We start from the raw sequence: 24,803 nt of genomic DNA, 5'->3' as shown, positions 1-24,803 counted from the left end.
ATTTTAAAACTTAAAAGTCATGTCAGTCTTCTGCTAAAAATTTTCCTTTGGCTTTCCATCTTAGTTGAAGAAAAAGCCAAAACTCTAACCATAGTCTACAGACCCTATGTGGTCTAGCTGTGGATACTACTGACTTATCTCCTACCTCTTCAGCCTCTGTCCTACACCATCCCTTGCTCTCTGCTCCGGCCACACTGCCCTCCTTGCTCTTTATCAAACACACCAGGCAAGTCCTTACCTCAGGACTTTTGCACTTGCTGTTCTCGCTGCCTGAGATATCTTCGTTCAGATACTTGCACTTCTTTCAGGTCACTGCCCCATGTCATCATTTCAGAGAAGACTACTCTGACCGCCCCCCTCACCTGGACTTATTGTTGTCCATAGGACTGACCACTCCCTGATTTAGCCGTGATAGGCTAAATAACGTTATGGTAACAGATCCCAAGGTGAAGTGGCTTATAACATAAAAGGTTATCCAGTGGTATGCTGAAGTCAGCTTGTACTGGATCAAAAGAGCCAATTGTTAAATTTTCAGGAAATTTAAGTCAGTGTTAAGCACGGTCATTATTAAAAGTTAAATTACATACACTTCCAATTAACAAACATTAAAAATGAGGGCAGTACCTACTCAAAACACATCAGATCTCCATTGTTTTACAACATTTTACTATTATTATTAATGTATATGAAGTTTATTATTATTACTCCATATTATTATGACCTCTGTGCTTGAGGTTATCTATGTTTTTTTTATTTGTATTGTGGAAATACTAATATATAGTATGTGCTACTGTGCATTTCTACCTAACTCCTCATGCAGTGATGACATGTAGAAATCAGCCATATTGGGAATATTTACACACCCCTGAAATCAGTAAGGCTACAAATCAGGGTTTGAGTGTTTTTGTGTCTCTGTGTGTGTGTTTGTCTAGCCTTAAAAAAGTGATGGTGCACATACTTATGATGCAGATTAAACTTCAAAGTGTGTCACGTCTGCAGCCATTACACCGTGAATAGCAGAAACTGAAGCAGTATTCAAACACTTACACCTGATTCGGCAAAGAGGTTGCTCACCACTGATAAATGAGTGAAGTTCTGACCCATAGGTCTTCATCGTGTCACTTTCGTCTTACTTATTAACATAAGTGAATATATCAGGCAACATTCATGTTGGAAGTACGCTCATCCATCAGTTGCAGCCGTAGGTTGATTATGGATACAAGACTTCAGCAAAAATGAACCAAAGCATCTGTATTGATTGGGTACATGGCATTTCAGCGTAGAGTAGTTTGTTTTACTATTTGTAAATTGCATTCCTTATATCAGCAAAACATACACACACACCACACACACCCCGTACTTATATACCCACCCCTCCCCTCCTTCTTTGGAGAGCTGGTTGTTAAAACGTTCACTGGGTTGATCCCACATGCACATGCCACGCCCATCATGGGTCCTCTGTTCACACCCCTCACTCTGGGCCCAGGTGATGGCCCTTCTACCATGTGCACTGCTGCTGGCTGCTGTGGCAGGGGAGAGACCCACTGGCTTTCGAAGGCTTCACCTGGAAGGGACATGCACTCCCCTGCTCCTGTATCATTGTGGGAAGCAAGCCACTTGGCCACATCTACTGGAAGTGAAGAGAGAAGTGTAATCCTGTCAGGTGCTGGGAAGGAGCGGGGAGAACTGGAATGCGGGTGGACAGCCCAATGACTCCACAATGTACTAGGTTCCTGTCTAGAATCCTCAGCCCCACACGGAACACACATTCCACTGGAGAGTGTTTTGTTCACTGCTGTCTCTTGGAGCACCTTGAGACACTCAAGAAATGCTTAGTGAATCAGAGAGGAGTCTAGCCTGAAGGAGGAAGGCTCTGGAAGCAAGCCCTCATGGATCAATGGAGAGGGTTACCCAAATCCTGAAAAGCAATGTGCTCTTACAGCCCCTCACCCCACATGCAGCTGGAAATCTGTGGCACAGGAAGTCACATAGATGCATGTCGTTCTGTGCCATTTACACAGGCCCTAGGGCCAGGGAAGGGACAACCTCTGGGAGTGGCTGCAGATACCACCCCAGGAGAGGGCTCCACTGACCCAGGCTGAAACCAGCGTGAGGGCCATAGACCCGAAAGATGGTGTCACTCAGATTTGCGCAGGTGCAGGGTCGGCCCTGAGAAGGAGTTACATTTTGCTCCCTGGGCTCCTTGCTTGCCTCACCCTCGTCCTGGCCTCTTCCCCAGGAACTCCTGATTCCATAGTCTAATAGATGATCCCAACTCTACTGGCTGCTGCTTCCCAACACAGCCAGACAGCAGCGTATGCAAGAGAATTCTGAGCTGAGGCAAAGTTTTCTTCACTCTCTGTCTAGCTCAGAGGTTTCAGTAAATCCCAGGGGTTGAATTAAGGCTCCACGAGCTGAATGGGATGACAAAGGAATAAGGAGAGGCGTCACGTATTCTAGAATAGCCTCATGCATCTACCTCGGCGTTGGCACCTTGGAGCTCAGGTGTGCACTGTTATTCCAGGTGGGTTTGATGTTATCATACACCAGGGAGGCGACAGCTCTACTCCCATTCGTTGAGCACCTACTATGTGCCAAGGCTTTCCCATATGCTGCTTCGTTCATTACCCAGCACCCCAACTCTAACAGCTTGGCATTTCCTGTTTGTCAAAAGAGGAAACTGAGTCTGGAGGAGATTAGGTAACTCTTCCAAGGTCAACAGGGAAGTGGCAGAACCAGGATTTGAATGCAGTCTTTCTGAATCTGATGTCTGGCCCTTCTCGACGAGGACTCCTCTAACAACCTGAGAGAAAAGACTAAAAACTATCATTCAGGCAACATGAACTCAAGACCCTGGGTTTAAATGAGGTAAAAAAAAAAAAATACCAGAGGCATTTCCACATTTGATTCACATGCCAGACTTCCACGGATCTGAAATAAATCCCAGTTGGACCATAAGAGCTTTTTTTTTCTTTCAATTTTTATTGAACACAAGTATTCTGACAGAATGCAAAGTCAAAATTCTCAGTTAGTACTCAGTATTTACACCAGTGAGAATGGAAACAAAGGTGGTATCGATGTTTCACTTGGTAAAAAGTTTGTAACAAGAGAGAAGGCCCCCGAAGTCGGGAATGCTGGGTAGAGATGTTAATGGAGATCTGAGAACCACCATCCAGACAGACAGCCTACAGTGAAAACCTGGGACGGAAGGCTCCATAGAAAAGTGTGAAAATAGCGTTCCGCTTCAAAGCTGCACTATATATACTACGGCCCTTCAGGGTTCCGAGGCCCCGTGCACGGCACCTGAGTGCCCCTCCAGCAGAATCTGGCCACGCTGGTATTTATGTGAATACATATGTATGGTACATACACATATAGACACATAGCCGCTGGAAACCGGTAGAGTGATCTCTCCTTCAAAAAATTAAAAAAAGGAAAACTATAAGCTTTTATCCTTTAACGTAAAAGATAGAACGTCTTGAAAATTAAGTGACTCCCTCTTTGATTTTAAAGAAAGCATTGCTCTGTTTCTTTTTTTTTTTTTAAAGAAAAGAAAGCTCACGCCTGCAGAGACAAATCTCTGTATGATGGGAGAGAGGCAAAACGAAAGGTTGGCAGAGTTTTGGGTTCCAGCCAATGGCAGAGCCAGGGTTTAGGGAGGGGGCAGGGGAGTCAGCTGCCCTGGGCCAGGTTATCTGAGGGTTGACCATACCTCCTTCTCTTCCTAACCACCGGAACCCAAAATCAGTTTATTTGACCACAACCCCTTGGAGTGAGATGCACAGTCTTAACGAGGTATAGTGTGGGCTTGGCCTAGGTAGTCAAAGCCATTAACATCACAAGATGAGGAACTGATTCCACTGACAACCTGGGGAACCGGAAGAGCCTACCACTCCCCGCTGGGTCCTCCCCGTCTGTCTCAGACGCCCAGGAGCTCCCATCTGCTGTGTGCTCTGTGTGCTCTAACAACTGTCTTCACCTGACTTGTTCCTGAGGGCCTGTGCATTCGAACCATAGATTTGTGCAAGCCCTAATGTCAAAGGGCCAGAGCTGTGTAGACTGGGATCCTCCATTTCCATCCTCAGGAGCTGAGAAAATGCAAAATAACCCCACACTGAGCAAATGACAAGACCATTATTTTTCACAGTTTGATATGATTATCTAGCATAGCGCCACTGATTAGTCTGCAGAAGTGTCACAACACTGGGGAGTGTGGCCCACAGAACAGACTCAGGGGAAGTCTTGCTACCCTAACCTCTTGCTGTTTTGTACCTTGCGAAAGGTCCCTGCAGGGTGCTGATTTCTGCTGACTTAGCATCTTCTTCATTATCACAATCGCTTTGACTTCATTTTCTTTGTTTAAAGGCTTCAATTCCTTTTAAGATTTATTTTTGTTTCCTGAATATTTTTTTTCTGAACTATCTGCTATACCTTCCACAACCAAACTATGTTGAAGTTTTATTTCAATACTATGACAAAAACACGTTTCACACTAAAATATTCACGCATCCACAGTGCACAAGCTTGCAGTTCTAAAGTAGAATGAGGAAAAAAAAGCAAAATTTCTATACAAAGGGCTGGCTTTTCCCTTCTCCCCCCTCCCATCCCCCTTAAAGTTTCTGTATTTTTCTTTCCCCCACTTGGTTTCCAATCCAGGAAAGTTGTGTTATGACTCCAGACAGCAGGTTGGGTTTTTTTTTTTTCTCTCTTTTGTTTCTACAAACGCTGCCTAAGTGAACAGAAGGCCGATGTTATTTTACTTCAACAGACTTCCAAAAAAAGACACTAATTCCCTGAAGCACACATGCTCTTCCGCTCAAATCTAGATTCTGGGCTCAAAAGGAAATTGTACGTATATATTTTATTTGGCTTTCTACAAAAAAGGGGATGTTTGGGGTAAAAATGTGTGTTCACCAAGACCAGCCCCAACTATACAATCTTCTCTGCTTCATTCAACAAAGCCTAAGAGTCCTTCAAAAGGAAGGACAGGGATGCCTGGGGAGCAGATCCTTTTCACAGATAACAGGCAGGTGGTAGCTAATCAGAAGTGGTCTAACCCCCTAGGAAACAAAAAAGAACTGAAAACCCGAAAGCAAAACCATTCCAGAACGAGATGAATTTTCACCTGAGTTGCACACAGGCAAAAATTTCAAATCAGAAAGGGGGGAAGAGCCACTGTAAACAATCAGATTTCGTGAAGCTGTCCTGTGACGATCCTACACCGCTGGGCAGTACTTGTAACTTAAAAAAAAGGCAGCTCTTTTACACAGACATTGAAACACAACTGAAGTCAAACATTTGTCAACTTGTAAACACTGGAAAGCAAAGTTGGCAGAAAGGTAAAAAAAAAAGAAGGAAAAAGAAAAGGAAAGGAAAAGAAATCCGAATACTGCAAATTGAGATCTACCCCCAGAAGCTGCAATTTGGCATTCTTCCTACAAAACAAGAGTCTATGTGGGAATTGAATTCAGCTAGAAAGGGTGACACACTTTGCATACTGGACAAATACAAAGTGAACAGAAATTATAACTTATTTATGAGGTTTTACAGAGTTCAAACTCGACTGAAAGTATAAAAATAAACTTGGACTTTGTTCATTCGGTTAGTCTTAGTGTCTGGAAGTATTTCTCTGAACCTGGTCTGTGCCAGTTGGGCAACACCAAGTGCGGTCTTCCTGAACCTAGAGATTTTATTTTTCTGAGCTTCCTAGATTCTTAATTTGGGGTCCTTTTGTTTGATTTTTAAATGGTTTCAGGGAACGGAGAGTCCTAGTTTGGCTGTGGGTTTCACCTTTTTGTCTCATTTTCTTACAAGTGAGTGCGCAGCAAAGGAACCCTTTCTATAAAGCTACAAAAAGGAGATCCCACGTTGATCTGCTTAGTTTTTTTTTTAAAGGCAAAAGACACTAGAGGAATGAGATGTGTGTGTGTGTGTGTGTGTGTGTGTGTGTGTGTGTGTGTGTATGAGATATTGGAGATGCTCTGGTGAAGCTGTTGTGTCACTTTTAATTTTGATCTTTGCTGGTGTCTCGTCACCCATCATGCTTTGCTCTCGTTCTCCTTTGTTTGTGTGGCATCGTTGGGGACCGTCTTGACTTCGGCTGGCGCTGGCTTCGTTTCTGTCTCCTGGCACTCCGGCTTTGCTTCTACAGGACCCTTCCTGCGGAGAATCAGGAAAACAGCACTGAGACCACGGTCTGCAGTAACGCACCCTCTGGCCAGTTCCTCAAAGGGGGCTCCAGTTAGAGCACTGGTCTCCAAACTCAGCTGCACGTCAGGATCACCTGGAGTCTCTAAAAATCACTGATGCCTGGGCCGTGTCCCCAGAAATCCTGATTTAAGTGCTATGAATGTGGTGACTTTTAAAAGCACCCAAGTGGTTCTAACTTGCAGCCAAAGTAGAGAGCCACTGAATCAGCGGAAGGAGCCCTTCCGGCCCTAATCTGAGGCCAGGGGCTCCAGCTTTACCTGGGCTGGTGCAAGTGCAGCAGGTGCAGGCTTTTCCTCACGCTGCATGGCTGCAGCAGCCCAGCTTGGTATAAATCATGTATGTTGGGCTCCCTGGTACTGATCCCAGGGGGCCCTCTGCAAACCACCTGCGCTTGCCTGTCCTCACCCCCACCCCTCTGTGCTCTGCCTTTCCTGGTGAGGCCTCTATGGCTTGCCAGGGCAGGGTAAGAAAATGCTCTTTGTTACTGAGGCAGCTTTCCATGGGAGTCTGGTGAGAGGCCAGAGTGGGCTGCCGGGCTGCAGGGGAGCTGGGTGGGCGGGGCTGTCCTTTTATTTTCTGACAGATTCGGGGCTCCTGGGGAGGGTCCCCTTGCTGCTCTTGGGGGCAGCACCTCCGCTTATCTGGGGGCAGCCACAGGAGCCTCTATAAAAACCTCTGTCTGACTCAGTCCCAAGAGTGAGAATCTGGCTTAAGGACACACCAGAGCAGACTCAGACCCCAGCCCCAGCTGGTGCCCCTGCATTTTGGCCTCACACTGAAGAAACCTGTAAGCTGAAGGACCTGGCCTCGAACTTGGAAGACCCAGCAGTCATTCAGTGCTTGGGAGCTCTGCGTCTTCCCAGTCCCTCAAGGGCAGGAGAAGCAAGGGTGGGTGGGTAGGTGTGTCGGTTGGAGTGTGACAGGGCCTTCTAGACCACACAGATCCTCTCCCCACACGAGCCTCAGGGTCTGCCTCTTTACTTCCCGAATACCCGTGCCATTCTGGTGGGGACTTGGTCTTGCCCTGGATGACACACTGTCTGTGGGTCCCAGTGTCGCCGATCAGGGCACCTTGACCTCCTTAGCTCACTTCCCAAGCTACGCTCATCAGTGGCCCGAATGCAAAGGCTCCTCCAGGGGCAACAGACGCCACTGCTAGGACGATAAGGATAAAACCTAATTAACGTGACCTAATTAGTCAGCAGGCGGCTGCCTGCCGGGCCTGCTGCCTGTCCCCACTCTCTGCCTCGGCCCAGCCCCTGGCTGACAGTCGCCTCCGAGAAGCTCTGGAGTAGGCTGAAGACACATCTAACAGGGAGGACACAGCACAAACGCACACCACCACCACGGGACACCACCCGACGACAATGGACAGAGAGAGGCCGTACTCGGTCTTGGCTGGTGCAGGAGGAACAGAGCCGTCGGCAGTGGAAGGAGCAAGCTCAGGGGCTTGTCCACTGGCCCCAGCGGCGGGAGCAGGAGAGCCCAGGGCTGCAAAAACATCCTTTGCAAGGTCAATATCTGGGGTCTTGAAGTTCCCTTCGTCCATTTTAAAGTCCTCGCCCTGGGCAGGGTTTGTGGTGCTGATGGAGGCCGCCTCGCTCTTCGGGCTGGCGAGGGCCCTGGCTGCCTCGGCCGGGCTCTTCGCGGCGCCGGGCTGGGTGGGCTCAGGGTCCGGACCTTTGGTGCCGGGAGCCTCCTGCTTGGCCTGGGGGACTTCTGGGGTGGGGGTCGTCGGTGCCACTGCTAGGGGACCGGCTGCCCCGGCCGGGGAGGGGACCGGCTTGCTGGCCGGAGGGGCCTTGGGGGCCTCGCCCGCACTGGCAGGGGCGCTGGGGCTGAGCACGCCCCCCTGGTTTGCCAGGACGCTAGAGGACAGGTTGCTGGCGGCGGGGGCTGAGGTCGGGGGGTCGCTCAGGTCAACGAGGGGGGCGACCTTGGGGGCTGAGGCTGGGGGCGGGGAGGTGGCGGCGACGCCGGGCCCCTTGGAAGGGGTGGCCTGGCCGGCGGGCACAGAGTTTGAATCAGGGGTGGCTGTGGCCACGGGGGCGATACTGGAGGTGAGGGTGGTGGTCTCACTGGTGGGGCTGTTCTGAGCAGTGGCAAAGGTTTCGGTGATAGTGTCAGAGTTAGCGGTGACGGTGGTGACAGAAGGCAGCATGTCCTCAACAGTGGCTGTGGTGTCAGCAGGCAGCCTGTGGGGAGGACAGGAAGTAGAAGAGATAGACGATGAAGCTGAGACGGACAGAGAAGCCGGGAAGGGCGGAGGCCAAGGCGGGGGCCGGGGGCTGGCATGCGGGGACGCACAGGCATGGACACAGGCCCACAGAGAGAGGAGGACGTCAGAGGAAGCACACGCCCAGGCGGGCAGAAGAGGACACAGGAGACAACAGAGAACTCGGCAGTCTAACAGGGCCTGTCACCTTCCTCCCTGCTGACTCCCCTCCCGATCTGCACGGGCTCCCTTCCCTGCAGCCCTGGCGGCCCTTTCAGACCCCTGCCTGCATCTCGACTCAGGGAGAGGCCAGCTGGAGCTCAGCGTCCACCACCGCAGGCATCATACCTAGGTCCCTGGGGAACTGGGCCCACCTGCCCCTGAGACGAAGAGGGCTCCCCGTGGTCCCTCAGGGCTGTGGGTGGTCCAGCCAGAGATTTTGTGCTTCCATTAAACTCCATTTCCTTCAAACCCACAGGACCCACGATACCCCTGTGGTCATTACCATCACAGCTGGATGTGGCTCTGACTGGGGGTCCCCAAGGCTTCCGAGACCAGGAGAACCAGGGAGTTTTTACCAGGGCCCCAGCTTCCCTCGCCCTTTTAGGAAGACGGCAGAAAACCCTAGAGTTCTTGGAAATCCTAAACAGAATCTGCTAAGCTCAGCCTCTCTCAATGAAGTTTTGTCTCCTTAAGCCATTTCCAGAATGTGTGTGTGAGCTGGGCACAGCGTCTAGGGATCCCATGTATGCACGGAGCCTTTAAGGCACCCACAGCCACCCAGGTAGAATCAGGAATGCCTCCTCTCTAGGGAGAGAGTGGGGTCAGGCATTCCTGGCCCAGCACTCCAGAATCCTAGCCTGCCATGCTCGGCTGGGGAGCCGTGGGTGGGAAGCATGGAGCTGTGCGCAGGGAGATGTGGTGGCTGTGAGGCTGTGCCGAGGAGGTGGCAGCCCGCCCCGCCCACGTACTCGGGCTCCGTCAGCGGCGTGGTCTCGTTGGGCTCTGTGTGTTTCCCTCCGTCGTGGTTTGGGGTCCGTTCCTCCTCAGTTCGCACCTCCACGATGGGTTCCTTGGTCTCATCTTTCCTGTGGAGACAGCTCTGCTGGTTCCATCCCAGGGAGCTGGGGGATGCAGGGGGCTCCCAGGGAAGCCAGCTACGGCTCAGGCACCTGTGCCTCGCTCGAGGCTGGGGTGGGGGGGTGGTGGGATCCAGAACCAGAGTCAAGTGCGGCATCTCAGTCTCCGCTCTTGCTGGCCGTGTGACCTGCTCACTCATACCTCCGTTTCCTCACCTGGAGAATGGGGCAGATAACAGTCTCTACCTTGCCTAGACGTTACGAACATTAACTGAGATAATGGATATAAAGTGCTTAGCACAGTGCCTGGCACAGTCCAGTGCTCAAGTCATCTATATTTGTATACACGTAAGTATGTACGCATATGTGTATATGTATACGTAAGTACGAACACGGATAAGTGTATGATGTATATATAAGTATATGTGTACGTATATGTAAGTATGTATATGTGTAAGTATACGATGTATGTATATGCATGTGTATATGCATGTACATACATGTATAAGTATAGCTATACATATATGTAAGTATGTATACGTGTAAGTATGTGATGTATGTATAAGTATATGTAAGTACATACATGTATAAGTATAGCTATACGTATATGTGAGTAAAACATGTGTACATGTGTGTGTGCATGTACATACATGTATAAGTACATGACGTATGTGTGTGTATATACAGTGCCTGGCATGGGGTGGCGCTAACAACTGATTTCCTTGCTCCGTCCCTTCTCGCCTCGCTCCACCTCAGCCCCACCCAGTGACAGTCTGTGAAGGTTCCTGCTATTTGGCTCAGGATCTGTTTCTCCAGAGATGCTGGAGCACATCCTGCAGGAGGATGCTGGATCGTCCTCCAGGAGGACAGGTACTTTCATCTGCTTTGTTCACTGCTGTCCCCTAATGCCTGGGGATGGTGCCGTGCCTGCACCATAAATATTTGTTGAATGATGGATGCATGAACGGCAGCAAGGCAAGTGTGTCTCTCAAATGCTGACCCCTCCATGGTAGCTCCCCTCCAGGCTTAGCTCTGACAATTCCCCTCATTTTGACCTATGGAGGGATTTCAAACGTCTATGCGATTCTAGATGTGGGGTTGGGTCCAGCTGTCTGCTTTTTAAACGGGTACCCCTGAAGACCATGCTTTGAGAGACAGTTCGCTAATGCTCTGCTCCCCTCGGGGTTTCCAATGGGGAAGCTAAGGTGGCTCCCTCGCTGGGCCCCAGGCCGGGGCAGAGTGTAGCGCTCCGCAGCAGCGGGCGGGTCTGCACTCACGAGAAGGCGGCTTTGCCCTCCTCCATGTCCTTGCCCTTGGCTCCAGGCCCGGCTTTTCCGCACAGGTTGACGGCGATGCACATGAGCAGGCCACACTTGTTCAGGAAGTAGCAGGTGACATCCACGGCCACCAGCAGCAGGACGAAGGTGACGACGAGGATGCCCACGATGGCGCCCGTGCTCAGGCCTGAGGTGGGGCTGCCATTGGCTTGTGGGGGAGGGAGAGAGGGATGGTGCTGGTTAGTACACTGAGATGCAGACCTGGACCTGCTGAGCAACAGCCCTGGGGGTGGGGTAGAGCCCACAGGACGGCTGTGGCATCTGTGTTCAGAGTGACACTTTCCCTGGGGCCTCTCTACCCCCAGGTGTTGAGACAACAGCGTCTCTTTCTTCGAGAGGGAGGGATGGCAGCCTCCTCTCATAGACCAGGGGACAAGGGCACAAGGCACCCACACGTCAGGAGGAGACTGGGCAATGTGTCTCCATCCCTGCTCTCAACCCACACTCAGTTGGTCTCCCCATGAGCCCTGGGACCTGCCAGGGACAGGGTCCCAGATGGGGCGACAGAGGGTTCCCAGGGCTTCCTTTGGGCTTGTGGGGACGTCAGACACATCAAGACGCCCCGTGCACCTGCGCGCTTCCTTCCCCCTCTTTAGGAGCCGCTCCAGAGGATCCCGACTTTGGACCATCTCCTTCATTGCACCCGGGAGACGAATGAAGCCACTTACTCTGGAGATAAGGGGGCCTCGCTCGGCCCAGAGGGCGAGGCGGAAGGGCTGGGAATACTCACCATCTGGGAGCCAGGCACGCTTGGATCAGATTTCAAGAAACCCAGCCGACTCACCCAGAGAGGCACCCACGCACGACAGGCTCACTCACACAGGACGCGTGCCTACCACAGACGGACACACATTCTCACCTTTGAGCAGCGCCCGGCATCCCCGCTCCAGCTGGACTCACTGGAATGACTCAACCTCTGTGTCTTACTCCCTGGTGTCCATCTAGAATCCCCTGGGGGCCCTGGGCTATTGATGGTATCACAGAAGGACCCCAGGCTTGGCTCCATAGGGCCCCCTCGTGATTGGTGCTAGGTGCCTGCGGTGGACCCCTGACCGCTTGGTGATTCCCACCAGCATCTGGGAGGCGGAAGGCTGTGCTGGGGGAAGCAAGGACCCATGCAGAGCTCTGTGGAAGCCAGTGTGGAAAACATGACCCCAGGCTGAAAAGTGGGTACCCTGCTTCATTTTTCTTCTGGGGGGACAGGGTTCCAGAGGGGCAGCCCCATCGTACCACCAGACCTTGTCTGAAGCTTCCTGTGTCCTCTGGACCCACTTGGGTCACCCAGGCGTGTTGACTGGAGGCAGGAACTGTGGCCAACACAACCTGGGTCTCACTGGGCCTTTGCTGAATCTGGGCCAGGCCCAGGGGCCTCTGGCCACATCACGTGCCAAATAATGGAAAGAACAGGTAACCCAAGGTGACAGAGATGGGCCACACACTCTGTCTCCATGTGGTTTGTGCTCCTGGGAGGCCCTCTGTGTGTCCCAGGGGCCCTGCTCAGGCATGGCGGGGCTCCTTCAACTGCTGTCCTATTCTGATGGCCCTTATTTCTAACTTCAATTCAGTGTATAGGCCCCTGGCCAGCACATAAGAGACGACCACTCACAACCTAATTCCTGGCACCCAGGGCTCAGCTGGGCCTGCGCTGGAGGAACCTCCTAGGATCTTGAATATTTTTGCCTCCTTGGGACCTTGCTCTTGCTTCCCAGCCCCTCCTCAGGCTCCCCCACTGGTCCCTTTCAACCCCACACTGAAGACACAGCCTGTTCCCCAGGAAGGCCCGAGTCTGGCAACGGGCTCCATGCTCAGAGGACCCAGCTCTGACCACTCTGTCTCCGGGCTTTGGCAGCAGGAAGCCGGCCACGGGTCCCTGCGGTCAGCTAGAGCCGGTCTTCTCCCCAGTAGCACACCGTCCACTCTGCTCCCCCGTGGTGCTCACACATCCACACACAAAAGCAAAGAAAGCCACGCAGGCCTTCCTGGTCTTCAGAATACCAAAGCTGCTTCCCTGAACAGGGAAGAAATACGGCCTGGGGCTTCCTCCCCATCCCACGACTCAGGGCTGGAGGCCACCTGACACCCATACCCAATAGTGTCTACTTCCTGCAGAAGGAGCCTAAGGTATTTTCGTGGGGAAAGAATGTCTGTATTTTTGGACTCAAAGGCACTAACACCATGTTCTGAGGTTTATACATAAATACGGTTTTAGGGAACTAGTCAGGTCTCTAAGGAAGAAAAACAAACCACTGCAAAGCTGCTGCGTGTGGGAGAAGCAGCCGTTATCCACCTGTGCTCTGGGCTCAGCAGACCCATTAGAGGGCTGCACTGCTCTGAAGGCCAAGGCCAACACCTCCAAGGGCCAGGAGGGCAACGAGACTGATATAAAACAGAAGGTAGGGCAATGGTCTTCTCTCGCATTTGATATAAAATTCAAATTCTTTCCCTTGGTCTAAAAGGTGTTACACGTGCTGTGGACTCTCCCACTCCTCTGACCATCACAACTCAGGGCACTGAGCCCTGCCTCCAATCCCTGTGCTCTAGCCGGGAGCAGCTCCATTCTATCTGCTCACCACGCCCAGCCCGTTCCTGTCATAGTGCCTGGAACCCTCCAGCCCCGGCACCCTGTGGTGGCTCTTTGCTTTCTTGCAGGTTCAGCTCAAATGTCACCTTCTTGCAGAGGTTCCCCCCTCCCCTGCCCTGATCTCTTATCTACTCAGGCACCTCTACCCAGTACCTACCACATTACCCTGTTTTATGCTCCTCTTACCACTATCTGTCATTTTCTGTTCATTGACATGCTTTTATCTGGCTGCCCCGCCCTCTAGAATATCCTGGCAGGTACCCTGTCTCTTGTCTCCCCAGCATCTAGGACAACCCAACTTATAAGAAATGTTCAAAGAATATCTGTTGAACAAAGGAACAGTGTTTAGCCTTGGAGATGAGAACACTGTCTCCAAATATTTAAAGGTGTGTCATGAGAAGGAAGCAGTCTTATTCAGTGTCCCTAGTGGATGGCAACTATGGGGGTAGGAGGCAAACTTGAGCTCACATGAGACAGAACTAACACACAAGAGCTATTTAAATGTGGCGTGAGCTGCCCTGGAAGAGCTCCCTGTTGCCAGAGGCATTCAAGAAGAGGCTGGAAAATCCCTTGGCCGGGATACCATAATGCTCTGGCTGAGGTTCCTGCACTGGGCAGAGCCTAGGACAGAGGATGTCTTCAGGTCCTCTTCAACTCTAAGGGCCTGTCATTGCATGTTAGATGTCCTACAGTCCCCAGCACAGGGTACAGATTCCCTAATGTCCATGTCCTCCACAGTGTGTACCGAGCAGGACTTTTTCCTGCAGGACAATTGGTAGGTCCCATCTTTATTCATTGATTCTTATGATTTTATCTTTAGTTGAAAAATAAATACCTTTCAGCATAATGTTTCTCCACCTGCAGCAGAATTCCTGGGGTGCTTTGTTAAGAATTCAGATTCTGGGGTTCCCCCATTCTACCAAGTCAGAATCTCTGGGGCTGAGGCTCAGGATTTGATGGAGCTCCCCAGCGATTCTCATGCACCCCAGACTTTGAGGACCACTGTTTCTAAGTTTTCTGCCTGCATTACAATGAATAACAGCTGTTCCTATGACTCCCCACCCAAGGATGAGCTGTGCAGTCTTACCTGGTGGCCCTGACCTAACTGATGTACTTGATGGATGGAGAGAAAAAAGACTTATCCCCAAGGGACCACCCAGTTCACCATTAAGAGTCTAGACTTCCAGAGGAAGTGAGGTACCCCTCAAGCTGGAGAAAGGATGTGTGGAGATTTACAAAAAACTGTAAATAAAGGAAACACAGAATGCAAATGAAAGGGTACCCGAGTCAAGCCAACATCCATTACCTCTTGGTGGCTGTGACAGAATTGTTTAGTCCAGGAAACTAGAACAAAGGTTATCTCCTGCATCCTGCTTAACATTTGACAAAAGGAAAAGAAAACAACTTTGGGGTCTATCTTTGCATGACCTTCCCCTGACCTCTCCTGGCTACCCCATCTGCACACCTGCATACATAGAGTGCTTCTTGGGAGCAGTTCCTCCACAACCTCTGGGCTTAGAGCTGTGCTGAACGGTAGGGCTATGAAGCTGGGGCTGCACATCCTCTGTGGTTCCTGGTCTGGGAGGTGTCGGCACTGAACACCTGGCTTGCCCAAGACTGAGACCTACAAGTGCCTATGCTCATAAATGCCTCAAAATGGGAAGACATCTCCCACCTTGCAGTTGAGGGGGCCCAAGTCACTGTGTCACGGGACATCAGTGCAAAAGTGCGCACTCCCGCCTCCGACTCTCGGAACAATTAAGCTGAGGTTCTGGTTCACTCGTCTGCTTGTTCCTTCCTGGAATCTGCTGAATAGACGGCTGGTCTTGGGGCTTTCAGGAGGCATCCAACTAAGTGTGATTATAGAGAGAATAGGGCTTGCCAATGAGACCTTTCTCTTAGATTCTCTCTGTCACCACGTCACTCTGTGAAGCCTCGGATATGAAGTCGTTAAGGGAGCCGTGCAATCGCGAGAACTTGCAACAGAGTTGTGGTTCCGGTGGCCCAGAGTGTGCCCCTGATCCCAAGGTGACCACCTTCTGGCTCCGCAAAGGCACTTTCCCCTCGCCCTGTCTGCTGGGGGAAGTCCAAGGAGGCGATGACCCACAGCAGCTCTTAGGAGAGCTGAGAAAACTGCATCACTCCTCATGAGGAAGGGAAAGTGATTCCTTTGACTAGAACTCCACTCAGCAAGCTACGAGTTTGGGGTCCAATTTAAAGGGCTCTCTGGGGCAATCAAAGTAATCCAGGTACCTGTGAGGTGGAGGCAAAGGGATTTTGGCACTTTGTAGGATACACAACTATCAAATAAAATCCAAACACGCTGGTGAGTTCACATGAACTGTTATTTCCTTTAATAATGCAAAGGTGTAAACTTCATCAAGGCCTCGCTGATTATCTACACAACAATGTTAGCATTCTTATTAGTAGAAAAACGTGATCCAAACCTGCCGTATAAATATTGCAAAACACGAGCAGAGAAGCCCTGTGGCGTGTCGAGATCGGGCAGCACTGAGACAGGGCGCGGGGGCAGGGCGGCTGAGCGGGGCAGCGAGCGTTCCCTCCTTCAGGGCCTGTCTCAGGGGCTCCCGGCGGGGCTGAGGGCTGCAGCCACCATGAGGGTGGCTCAGTGTCCGGTGGGGGCGGGCGTGCCTGAATACTGTCTCCCGAAAGGGCGTCCCTTACAAACCACGGGCCTATCCGAATGGGGCCAATGCAATGACCCCAACGTTGCTTCAGCTGAGGCCTGCCTGGCCCGGAATGAGCTGAGGGGACAGGGTCATGGATGTCAGGCCTCCCCACACTTTGGGCCAGATCTTCAGAAACACAGACATAGGCCCTTGCCTATGGGACTGGGACCAGGGTGGGGCAGACCTCTGAGATGGGCCCTCCTGGGTGAATATGCAACTTCTGCCGAAGATGATACCAAGAGCCTGCCGGGAGTCAGGGGACAGTGATGGGTGACCTGCGTGAGGACCATGTCTCCCTCCTTTGCCTTCCTAATGGCCCTGGGATTCTACGCCGGGCCCGGAGGCACCATGGGCCTCTCCTTGATACTCTGCCTTGTGCCTAAGAACTGTGTCTGCTCCTGCTGCCATGGTGGGACGGGAGATCGGGGAGCCCGGGGGAGAGGTTCACGGCGGGGCTGGAGGCCAACGGGGCCAGGGCGAGAGGCGCTGCCTGGCTGAGCCGTTGGGTGGCCTGTGGCCGCCGGTGTGTGTACCTGACCCTCTAAACTACCAGCGCTGGGGACACGGGCCTGTGCCCACTGCCACGGGCAGCTCTGCCCCGCAGACCACAGGATCATTTGGATTCCCAAAGAGAAAGGCTAGTCGTTGAACATTAAAAAATGACAACAGAACCGAAAAGTAAAGAAACCAAAATGAACAAAAATCAGACTTCTGTGGAGATGCTCAGAGATGAGATATGTGGAATGATATGTGACCACAACGGAGGGGGGAGTTTTTATTCAGGAGAAGGGACCCCTGAGCTCAGACACGGACGCCACTGAGCAGGATTCACTCGAGTCTCTACGGGGAACTTTAACAAACACACCTCACCTCCTCTCCTGGGCATGGCGGGGGCTACCCCCAACAGCAGAGGGGCAGCTGGCTTCCACCAGAATTTTCAAAATGTCATTGAAACCACTGACCGACAGGGGGTCGGGGCACTCGGGCAGTATGACAGGCTGGCTGGGTTCCAATTTATGGGCACTCTGGGCTGGCCCTGCCTCGCGCTCTACTGAGCATGTGTGGGCAGGGGGCGCGACTTGCGCCAGGCTCACAGTGGATGCTTCCAACCTGGGGGACTGATGCTTATGCGATAATGTGGGTCACAGTTGGGTCACACCCGCCAAGACACGAGGTCTGTGGCTGACTTGTAGCCATGCAGCAGGTATCACCCTGACTGGGAGACACGTACCTTCCAGAGCCCATAGGTGCCGGGCACGTCCTAGGTTGGCCCTGTTCACAGAGCCAGCATCAGGTGCTGGTTATACTACCAGGACCAAAGTGCCTCCCAGGATCAGCCCCAGAAAATACTCAACAAATCCGAGTTCTTCCGCTGCATGGGCAACAGGGCGACTTACTTTGCCCATCATGCCAGCAAAATGCTCCTGTGAATCGCAGCGGGCTTACCAGGGGCACTTAAATGCAAGCGAAGCCAACTACTTATTGAAGGGCAGCAGAGGAGCACAGGGTTACAATGGGGACACGGGGTGATTTTAACAATCTGATGCAAGCTTTAGAGAGTACTTAGAAATCCTTCTCTGCTACAACATTTTCAGGTAAGAACCAGAAATGCAACCAGTAGCAGATGTGCAGAAGCTTTTCTGTAAACCTAATGTAATGGTTTTTTGTTGTTGTTCTTTTAATATATATATATAGAGAGAGAGAGGGTGTAAAGAGAAGAGCTCCCAAACATTTTTATACTGCTATGAAAAGGGGGGCAAACTCCTTATGAAGTGGCACAAAAGTATCTGTGAAGGGTAATAAGTGTGGAGGTCCAGCTTTTTCCAATTGCCAAACCTTCCTCTTGCACAGACAGCTTGGTGGTGTGGCCATGGCAGTCCTGACAGATCCTTCCAAAGGGGGCACTGATCATTCTCATAGGAACCGGGCTCTTAGGCAAATTTAGTTTTTTGGCATTCAAGTTCCTAACAGAGCAAGAGAAGAGTCACTGCAGAGAAAAGCAATGAGACAAAGGTAGAGGACGTGGTGGAGCCTCCCAAGGTCGCTGCAGGTGCCAAGCAATGGGTCCCCAGAGAGAATGTGGTTGTTTAAAAACAAATGTGGCAGTGGGGATGTCCCAGTGACGTCCAAGGTGATATGTGTGACGACAGACACAGGAAAGGGAGGGGGAAGGAGGAAAGAGAAGGAAGAGACAGAAACAGAGAAAAAAAATAGATAAAAAGAAAAAAAAATAGGTCAAATATAGAAAATGCAAGAATCAAAGGTTAATTCAACTTTGTAAATTAAACTGACAAAGGTTAGAGAAGAGTTCAGTGCCATATTATCACCATAAGGCCAGTTCCTAAGCTCAGCAAGGCCAGAAGCAGCACAGCGGGGTGAATTCAGGGGTTAGGGGTCAGCGAGCAAATGAAATTAAAGTGAGAGAACAGAAGCCTCCACAGGCAAATACAAGAGTCTGATTAGGAAAGTGTTACCTTTGATCAGGGGGGGTCTCTAAGGTGCAGTCAGGAGTCTCCCCACAGCCTTCTATAGCCTCTAGAGCGTTTTACACGTTGGGGTAGAGATGCATCTGATCACTGCAGTATGTGCAGCAAACTGTATGCAAGGATGGGGGCCACCTTTTCGGCAATAAATCGGACTCTTCTTCCTGTTGTACCATCCCCCCACCCACAGTGCTCTTAAAGAGAATCTAGTTCTGCACCTCTCACCTCCACCACCCACGGACCAGAGAATTCCACCGTGAACGTACATCTCGTAATTCAGAGGTTTTATTCGCAGGTCCCAGAGACGTCCAGCCAAGCAACCTCCTTCTAAAACCTACGCAGTAGAGCCCGAAGCCCTCGTGGGGAGGTGAGTAGCCCCTCCAACCCTCCCCTGTAACTGGGAGCCTGGGAGATTAGCCAGAAGGACGCTGACAACCCCGGTGGGCAGGACTCGGGGGACTGGTCTTCCCAGAATTTCTGTATCTGACACCCAGTGGCCCCAACTTCTCCAACCCCAGAAACTGATGCCGCCGGCAGTGCCCAGCCTGGGAATGCAGCGTGTCGGAATCACCACCTACGAAGTCTTACCCGGGGAAACAGATGCCCGTAGAAATCTGTCTCACTGCAAAGGAATCCCTCAAGGCTTCTCATTCCCCCATCTCCGAAGTGCCCCATAAAAGCCGAGCAGATCTGAACACTCCCACCAGACTGTCAATTCCAGGGAAAAACTGACCCAAGAATGCAGAGAAAGAAGGGGCAGAGAATAGAAAGGGACACCTCTATTTGGACAGCCTACGAAGCAGTGAGGAGAACATCGTTTACAGTCACAACCAGATACCTTGGCTTCATCACTGACCACATGACCAGTGCCTGCAGAGAGACACCCACCCTAGCCTATGCTAAGGGGCCTCCCTGTCAGTGCAGAGGGGAGGACCATGGACACCTCTCATCTATGGCCGCCAACTCCCTGGGGGCCCACACACATCCATTAGATACACACACTCATGTGCAACCAACCATTGGGAAGCACACACTGATCTTACTTTGCTGCTGCTCGACCAACGCACTTCCACACACACAGCCCTGTGTCACAGTAGCCCATGTCCTTTCTGGCCTCTCTCCCTCTGGAAACAGCAACCGTGATCACTGAGCTGAGAGCTGGGGGCAAGCACTCTAGACAGGACAGGCATAATGGAGGCCAGACGAAGGCCACCGGGAGGTGGGAGCATCTTCCTACCATACTTGGACACTGCAGAGCGTTTACGGGGACCCCTCCACTAGGCTGCAGCTGCATATTCTATGCCCACCTCTCCTGCCTGTGGTTGGCATACGGCTGCTCTGGAAAAGCAGAGGGGGCGATGAAGATCTCTTTCTGCTCCGAGGAATTAGGTCATTGAGGAGACTGGCCATCAGAAGCGAGGCAGCTGGGCCAGAAAGCAGAACTCTCACTTTATCCCCACACTTGAGCTGGTCCTGGATCCCTAGAGACAGATCTGCATCTCCTGGGAGAGCTGCTCCCATCCCGGCCTCTAGCAGACTGGACTGCCTTTCATGGATGGGGGTTTCCAGCGTCTACTTTCTCCACTTGTTCTGTTTCAAGTGGCTCGGTTTAATCTTTGTTTCAATTGAAAGGCCCTTGGCAGGGAGGATTTTTAACTAACTAACTGGGCACCATATGTCCCTTCTCTTGGGGTTCCCACAGAGAAGAGATTTGGACCACAGCTGTGCAGGTAAGCAAGCATCAGAGAGAAAGTGCTTCAAAACAGTTACGTGGTCCTTGTATGAAATGGTAGATAGCAGATAAGGTCTCGAAAAAGGATCCTTCCTCAACCAGCATCCAAAGCTTGGCTGGAGCTGGGGTCTCTCCCATCTGAGGGGTCCCACGGACTGGCTTATCGTCAGTCCTCCAAGGCTGAATGACACAGGACCCTCACTCAGGAGGCTTGGCCAAGCCTTCCTGGGGGTCCAGGCCATCTCAACCTACTGCACAGCTAGGTACAAAGCAAAACTAAGCTTTGCATGGGCAACCGATCATGAGGATGGCTGTAAGCAAGCGAGTTGTCAGGGGCTGTTCAGGCACATTAGGAGGTGCGGCACTTGTGCGTTAATCCAAAGCGGGAAACTCACAGAAAGCAAAGCCGTCATACCTGGGATGGCTGTGGGCTGGGCCGAGGTCCTGAACACAAAGTGAGCTGCTTTGGACTTTCCCTGCTGGTTCTCAGCCACCACATAGACCTCGTACTCGGCATTCCAGTCCAGGGACTTGAGCATGACGTGGTCACTGCCAGATGGGAGCCTGATCTCTGGTTTCCATTCGGAGGAGAGCTTCTGGGAGAAACCGGCAAGGAAGATACAAGACACCAGAAAGCTTTAGGTGAAATAGTTGCTAAGACCAGCTAACAGGAGGAACATAAGGGAGTCAGAAATAAAAACCAAAGATAGGACATGGTCTTTACTCTTAACCAGCCTGAAAAACCCAAAGGTAATTGATCATGCAGGTCAGGAGGTCAACGTCGCCTGCCTGCAAATACAAACAGCGGCAGACCGCCAGTGTGGCATGGGGCCAACTCTTCAATGTCCCGTGCACCACCTTGAGAGCGTGCAGGGACCCAAGCTACACTCCGGAATGCTGGCCCGTGGCCTAAGGATGACCTAGAAGAGTAATCCAACAACTGTGTTTCTTGGCCTGTTTCAGAATGTTGGTCACACTCAGGTGTGTGACTCACCTCCCTGACATGGGAACACTGCACAGATTCCACTTTTATTAAAAATAAACACTATCATTTATGGAGCACCCACTACGTGCCAGGCATTGGACTAAAGGCTTTCTGCACATTTTCTCCCTGCATCCCTACAACAAGCCTGCCAGTGCTTCTGCCTGGCCCTTACTAACGCTGATGACGGGGAAGGGAGGGAGAGGTCAGGTGACTTCCCCAAGCCACATGGGCAGTCGAGCTGTGGCCAAGAGCCTCTGCGCCCAAAGCCTTTCGTAGAAGGGAGCTCAACACACATCTACTGCACTGAACTGGATCGTCCTATTGCGTGCAGTGTGACCTGCTCTCTGAGACTGGAGCTGGAGGTGTCACAGGTGTGAATTCTTCTGTCAGGTCCAAGGCTGAGGTGCCCAGAGTGCCTACAAGGTACACTCAGCTCAGCAGAGCACTGCCCAGGGCATAATTTCAGGCACGAAGCTGGAGTTATAGGTGCCCCTCTTTTCTCAAATGTTCTTTCCAGTTCTATCCTACACGTTTGCCAGTGAGTTTGTTCTGGGTGGGAGCCGTCGACACATGTCTACTGGATGATGGGCTGCTCCCCGGAAGAGCAGAACATGCTAGCAGTGTCACCTGGAAGGTGGTCTAGCCCATGGCTGAGGCTTCAGGAAGAGTTACATTATAGGAAAGCCAGCCGTCTTCCCAGAAAAATGCTTTGTACCAGCCAAAGGGATACCTTTAGGAATGGGATAGCACTCGTGTCATGGCCATGACCAGTGTGGGGAAATGCTGGAAGCGGGTGCTTATGTCCTCAGCGTCTAACTGGAAGCCAGGCTGTGGCTCTAAGTTGGCTCCCGAGCGTGTCAGCATGTGCCCCATTTTAATTTAAAATGAAGAAATTCAGCTGTTTTTGTCCTCTTTCTCTGAAAGGCTTCTTTCCTTGGCAAACATCATACAGAAGAGAGAGCCAGAATATAAAGCAAACATTACATTACGTAATACATATTAATAATGTATAATAATAGTAATGTTCAGCACATGTTAGGATTTGAGGTGGAAGGGAGAGGACAGTTACGGTTGTCGAAGTCTAACATATCGCAGTGCTTTGCCCCAGTTGTCTCTTCAAGGCAGGCCTGCCTGGCACAGCTGGGACGGCTCTTCTGGAACACTGACACCTGATGTGGCCTCATGAGGGAGATATTTCCAGCCCCAGCCTGCATCATAGCAGTGATTATCACAGTTACCACGTACAGAGTTTTCCAAGTGTCAGGCACATTTCAGGTTCTTTGCTTACGTTATAACTAATCTTTACAACAGCTTGATAAGCTCTCTCCATTTTATTGATGGAGAAATGGAGATTATGGAAGACTGGGTGACCTATTCAGGTCCCATGCCGCTAAATGGTAAAGCTGGAATCGGGTCCCATGTCTGTTGGGCCACATCAGCATAACAACACATAATAACATCCTCCCCCCACACTGCCCACTTCCAGTGGGCTCCATGGGACCACCTGCCCAGTCCCTGAATCCTACTCCACAGCAAGGAAACCACAGGGACCTCTCAGATGGTGGTGCCTCTGGGCTGGGCCTTAGGAAAGTCAACTGAGGCTCCTCCTCCAACAACAGGCTCGCGCCTGACTTCACAGTTAAGGAGGAGAGGGCTGAGTGGACTGACAGGCTGCCCAGCGGCTGAGACGTGTGCCCGGGAGGGCTCTGTGCTGCGCGGACTCTCTGAAAACATACCCGGGTTAGGGCTCCCATGGTACTTCAAGCAGGGCTGATCAAAAGGCAGATAGGGAGTAAGTCAAACTTCCCGGGAAAAGCCTATTTTGGGGGCTATCTGAAGAAAGAAAACTCCTCTCAAGTTCATTATTTTCTACGGGCAAGAAATCCTAGCAAGAGGCTATTTCCAATGCTCAGATGCTGCCTCTAAACCTCTCAGCAATTGGCTGTGGAAGGCAATGGCCGAGGGTCATTCTAAAACCAAAAAAACCCAAAAAGCCACAATGGGGTGATTTTCAGTTTGGGGGTCGGGGATGAAAGGTGGAGTGTCAGAAATCTTAGATGGGTGGTGGGCAAACCCAGAAGAAAAGGCTTATGGCCAGGCTCACTGGTAGCCGGACAGCAGGATGACAACAGCTCAGGTGGGCTGCATGAGCACTGGGTGTGGGGTGAGGGAAGGAGCTGGTTCAGGACCTGAGGCAGCCCAGGCCGGGGGCTAAGGACCCCGTCTCTTCAGGCACACAGACCTGGATTCAAACCCTGGCTTCCTGGCTGTATGAGTCATGTGGTCACTGACTGCATAAGCCTCACTTACTTCCTCTGTAAAGTGGGGATAATCATTAAGACCAACTTTGTAGGGTTCTTGGGGAGAAGAAAATGCATGCGATCATGGGCCTGCACGCCTGGCCTATGACACACACTTTATCCAAGTGTGATTATCAGATATCAGTATGTTATTTGCAAAAAGTACTGGGTGATGGCAAGATAACTTCATAGAAAGATTTAGGAAGCAGAAAAATCAATCATGGTATGGATTTGTCATCACCAAAATCATTTTAGAGGTTTTTAAAATGGTCTCAGTGTGTTTATCCATGCTATACGTAGCACAGAGGACCATATTCAATATCCTATGATAAACCATAATGGAAAAGAGTATTAGAAAAAGCATGTATATATATGTATAATGGAGTCACTTTGCTGTACAGAAGTAATTAACACAACGCTGTAAATCAACTGCATTTCAATTAAAAAATATAAAATAAGGGACTGAAAAAAAAATGGTCTCAGAGTAGACATGACCTAAAGGCTGCAAGTCAATCTTGGAATGTAAAACCTTAACCCGGACCCAGGAGCCACCTGCCAGGCACAGAGGCCGCCCCCGCCCCCCTGGGCTTTGCACGCTGCTGTGCCAAGAAGGCAGGTGTCAGGGTTGCGGGGTGGTGTGACGCCCGGGAAGGAGGCCACTCACCGCTCGGTACTTGACCAGGTAGTGTCGGATCGGGGAGCCGCCATCATCCTGCTTGATCAGGTTCACCTTAATGGAGTTTCCATCCTCTCCCATCTGCCCTTCGAGCTTAGGTGCACTGGGTTCCCCTGAAACAGCCACGTAATTCGCATGACATTTTCATCCACAAAATGAAAATCCCATCCAACAGAATGGGAGGTAGTGATGGGCTGGGGCTGGCCTCTTGCTTTGTCAGCAATTCAAATGGTTAAAAAGCAATACATATAAAACTCTGAATTCCAGTTGGATGCCTCAGACTTAGCCCAAAGTGAGAATGCCTTTTGGGAATGTTCTGGGAAACCACCCTCCCTACTAGCATAGTTCTTTTACCATTTTAGAGAGAAGTGGGTTTTTTGTTGTTGTTTTGTTTTTTTTTCTGTCACGTGCCTGTATTTTCTTTTAGCTGCTCTTACAACTACAGATTTAACTTTTATGAACCTGGTACATAAATATGGGAAAATGTAAGCATTTAAGGAGAAAACTTACACCCA

The 24,803-nt window shown here is 51.1% G+C and overlaps 1 protein-coding gene and 1 long non-coding RNA gene across 17 annotated transcripts in view; one reads left to right on the top strand and one right to left on the bottom strand.

Moving 5' to 3' along the window:
• Positions 1 to 3,527: 3,527 nt before the first annotated feature.
• The window catches only part of NCAM1 (neural cell adhesion molecule 1), a 322,445-nt gene continuing 301,169 nt past the window's right edge, over positions 3,528 to 24,803 (bottom strand). For 4 of the 16 annotated variants that reach the window (XM_049713161.1, XM_033434579.2, XM_033434591.2 and 1 more), the window contains 6 exons: positions 24,277 to 24,401; positions 20,743 to 20,920; positions 10,782 to 10,989; positions 9,397 to 9,513; positions 7,599 to 8,405; positions 3,528 to 6,159 (listed from right to left, as the gene is read on the bottom strand). In XM_049713161.1, the coding sequence (XP_049569118.1) occupies positions 6,039 to 6,159; positions 7,599 to 8,405; positions 9,397 to 9,513; positions 10,782 to 10,989; positions 20,743 to 20,920; positions 24,277 to 24,401 (1,556 nt within the window). In that variant the 3' untranslated portion in view covers positions 3,528 to 6,038. Of the gene's footprint in view, positions 6,160 to 7,598; positions 8,406 to 9,396; positions 9,514 to 10,781; positions 10,990 to 17,793; positions 18,157 to 20,742; positions 20,924 to 24,276; positions 24,402 to 24,803 lie in introns of those variants that run through there. The other 12 variants (XM_012534257.3, XM_049713166.1, XM_049713164.1 and 9 more) reach the window with 4 other exon arrangements.
• LOC125965135 (uncharacterized) lies at positions 7,585 to 15,710 on the top strand. Its single transcript, XR_007478684.1, has 4 exons — positions 7,585 to 7,723; positions 10,261 to 10,374; positions 10,847 to 10,973; positions 11,438 to 15,710. It is a non-coding gene; the product is annotated as an uncharacterized LOC125965135 (long non-coding RNA).

Source organism: Orcinus orca, chromosome 8 (genome assembly GCF_937001465.1).
Source record: "Orcinus orca chromosome 8, mOrcOrc1.1, whole genome shotgun sequence".
Classification (NCBI taxonomy): domain Eukaryota; kingdom Metazoa; phylum Chordata; class Mammalia; order Artiodactyla; family Delphinidae; genus Orcinus; species Orcinus orca.
Note: the sequence above shows the minus strand (reverse complement) of the source record. Positions and strands in the feature narration are given on the sequence as shown.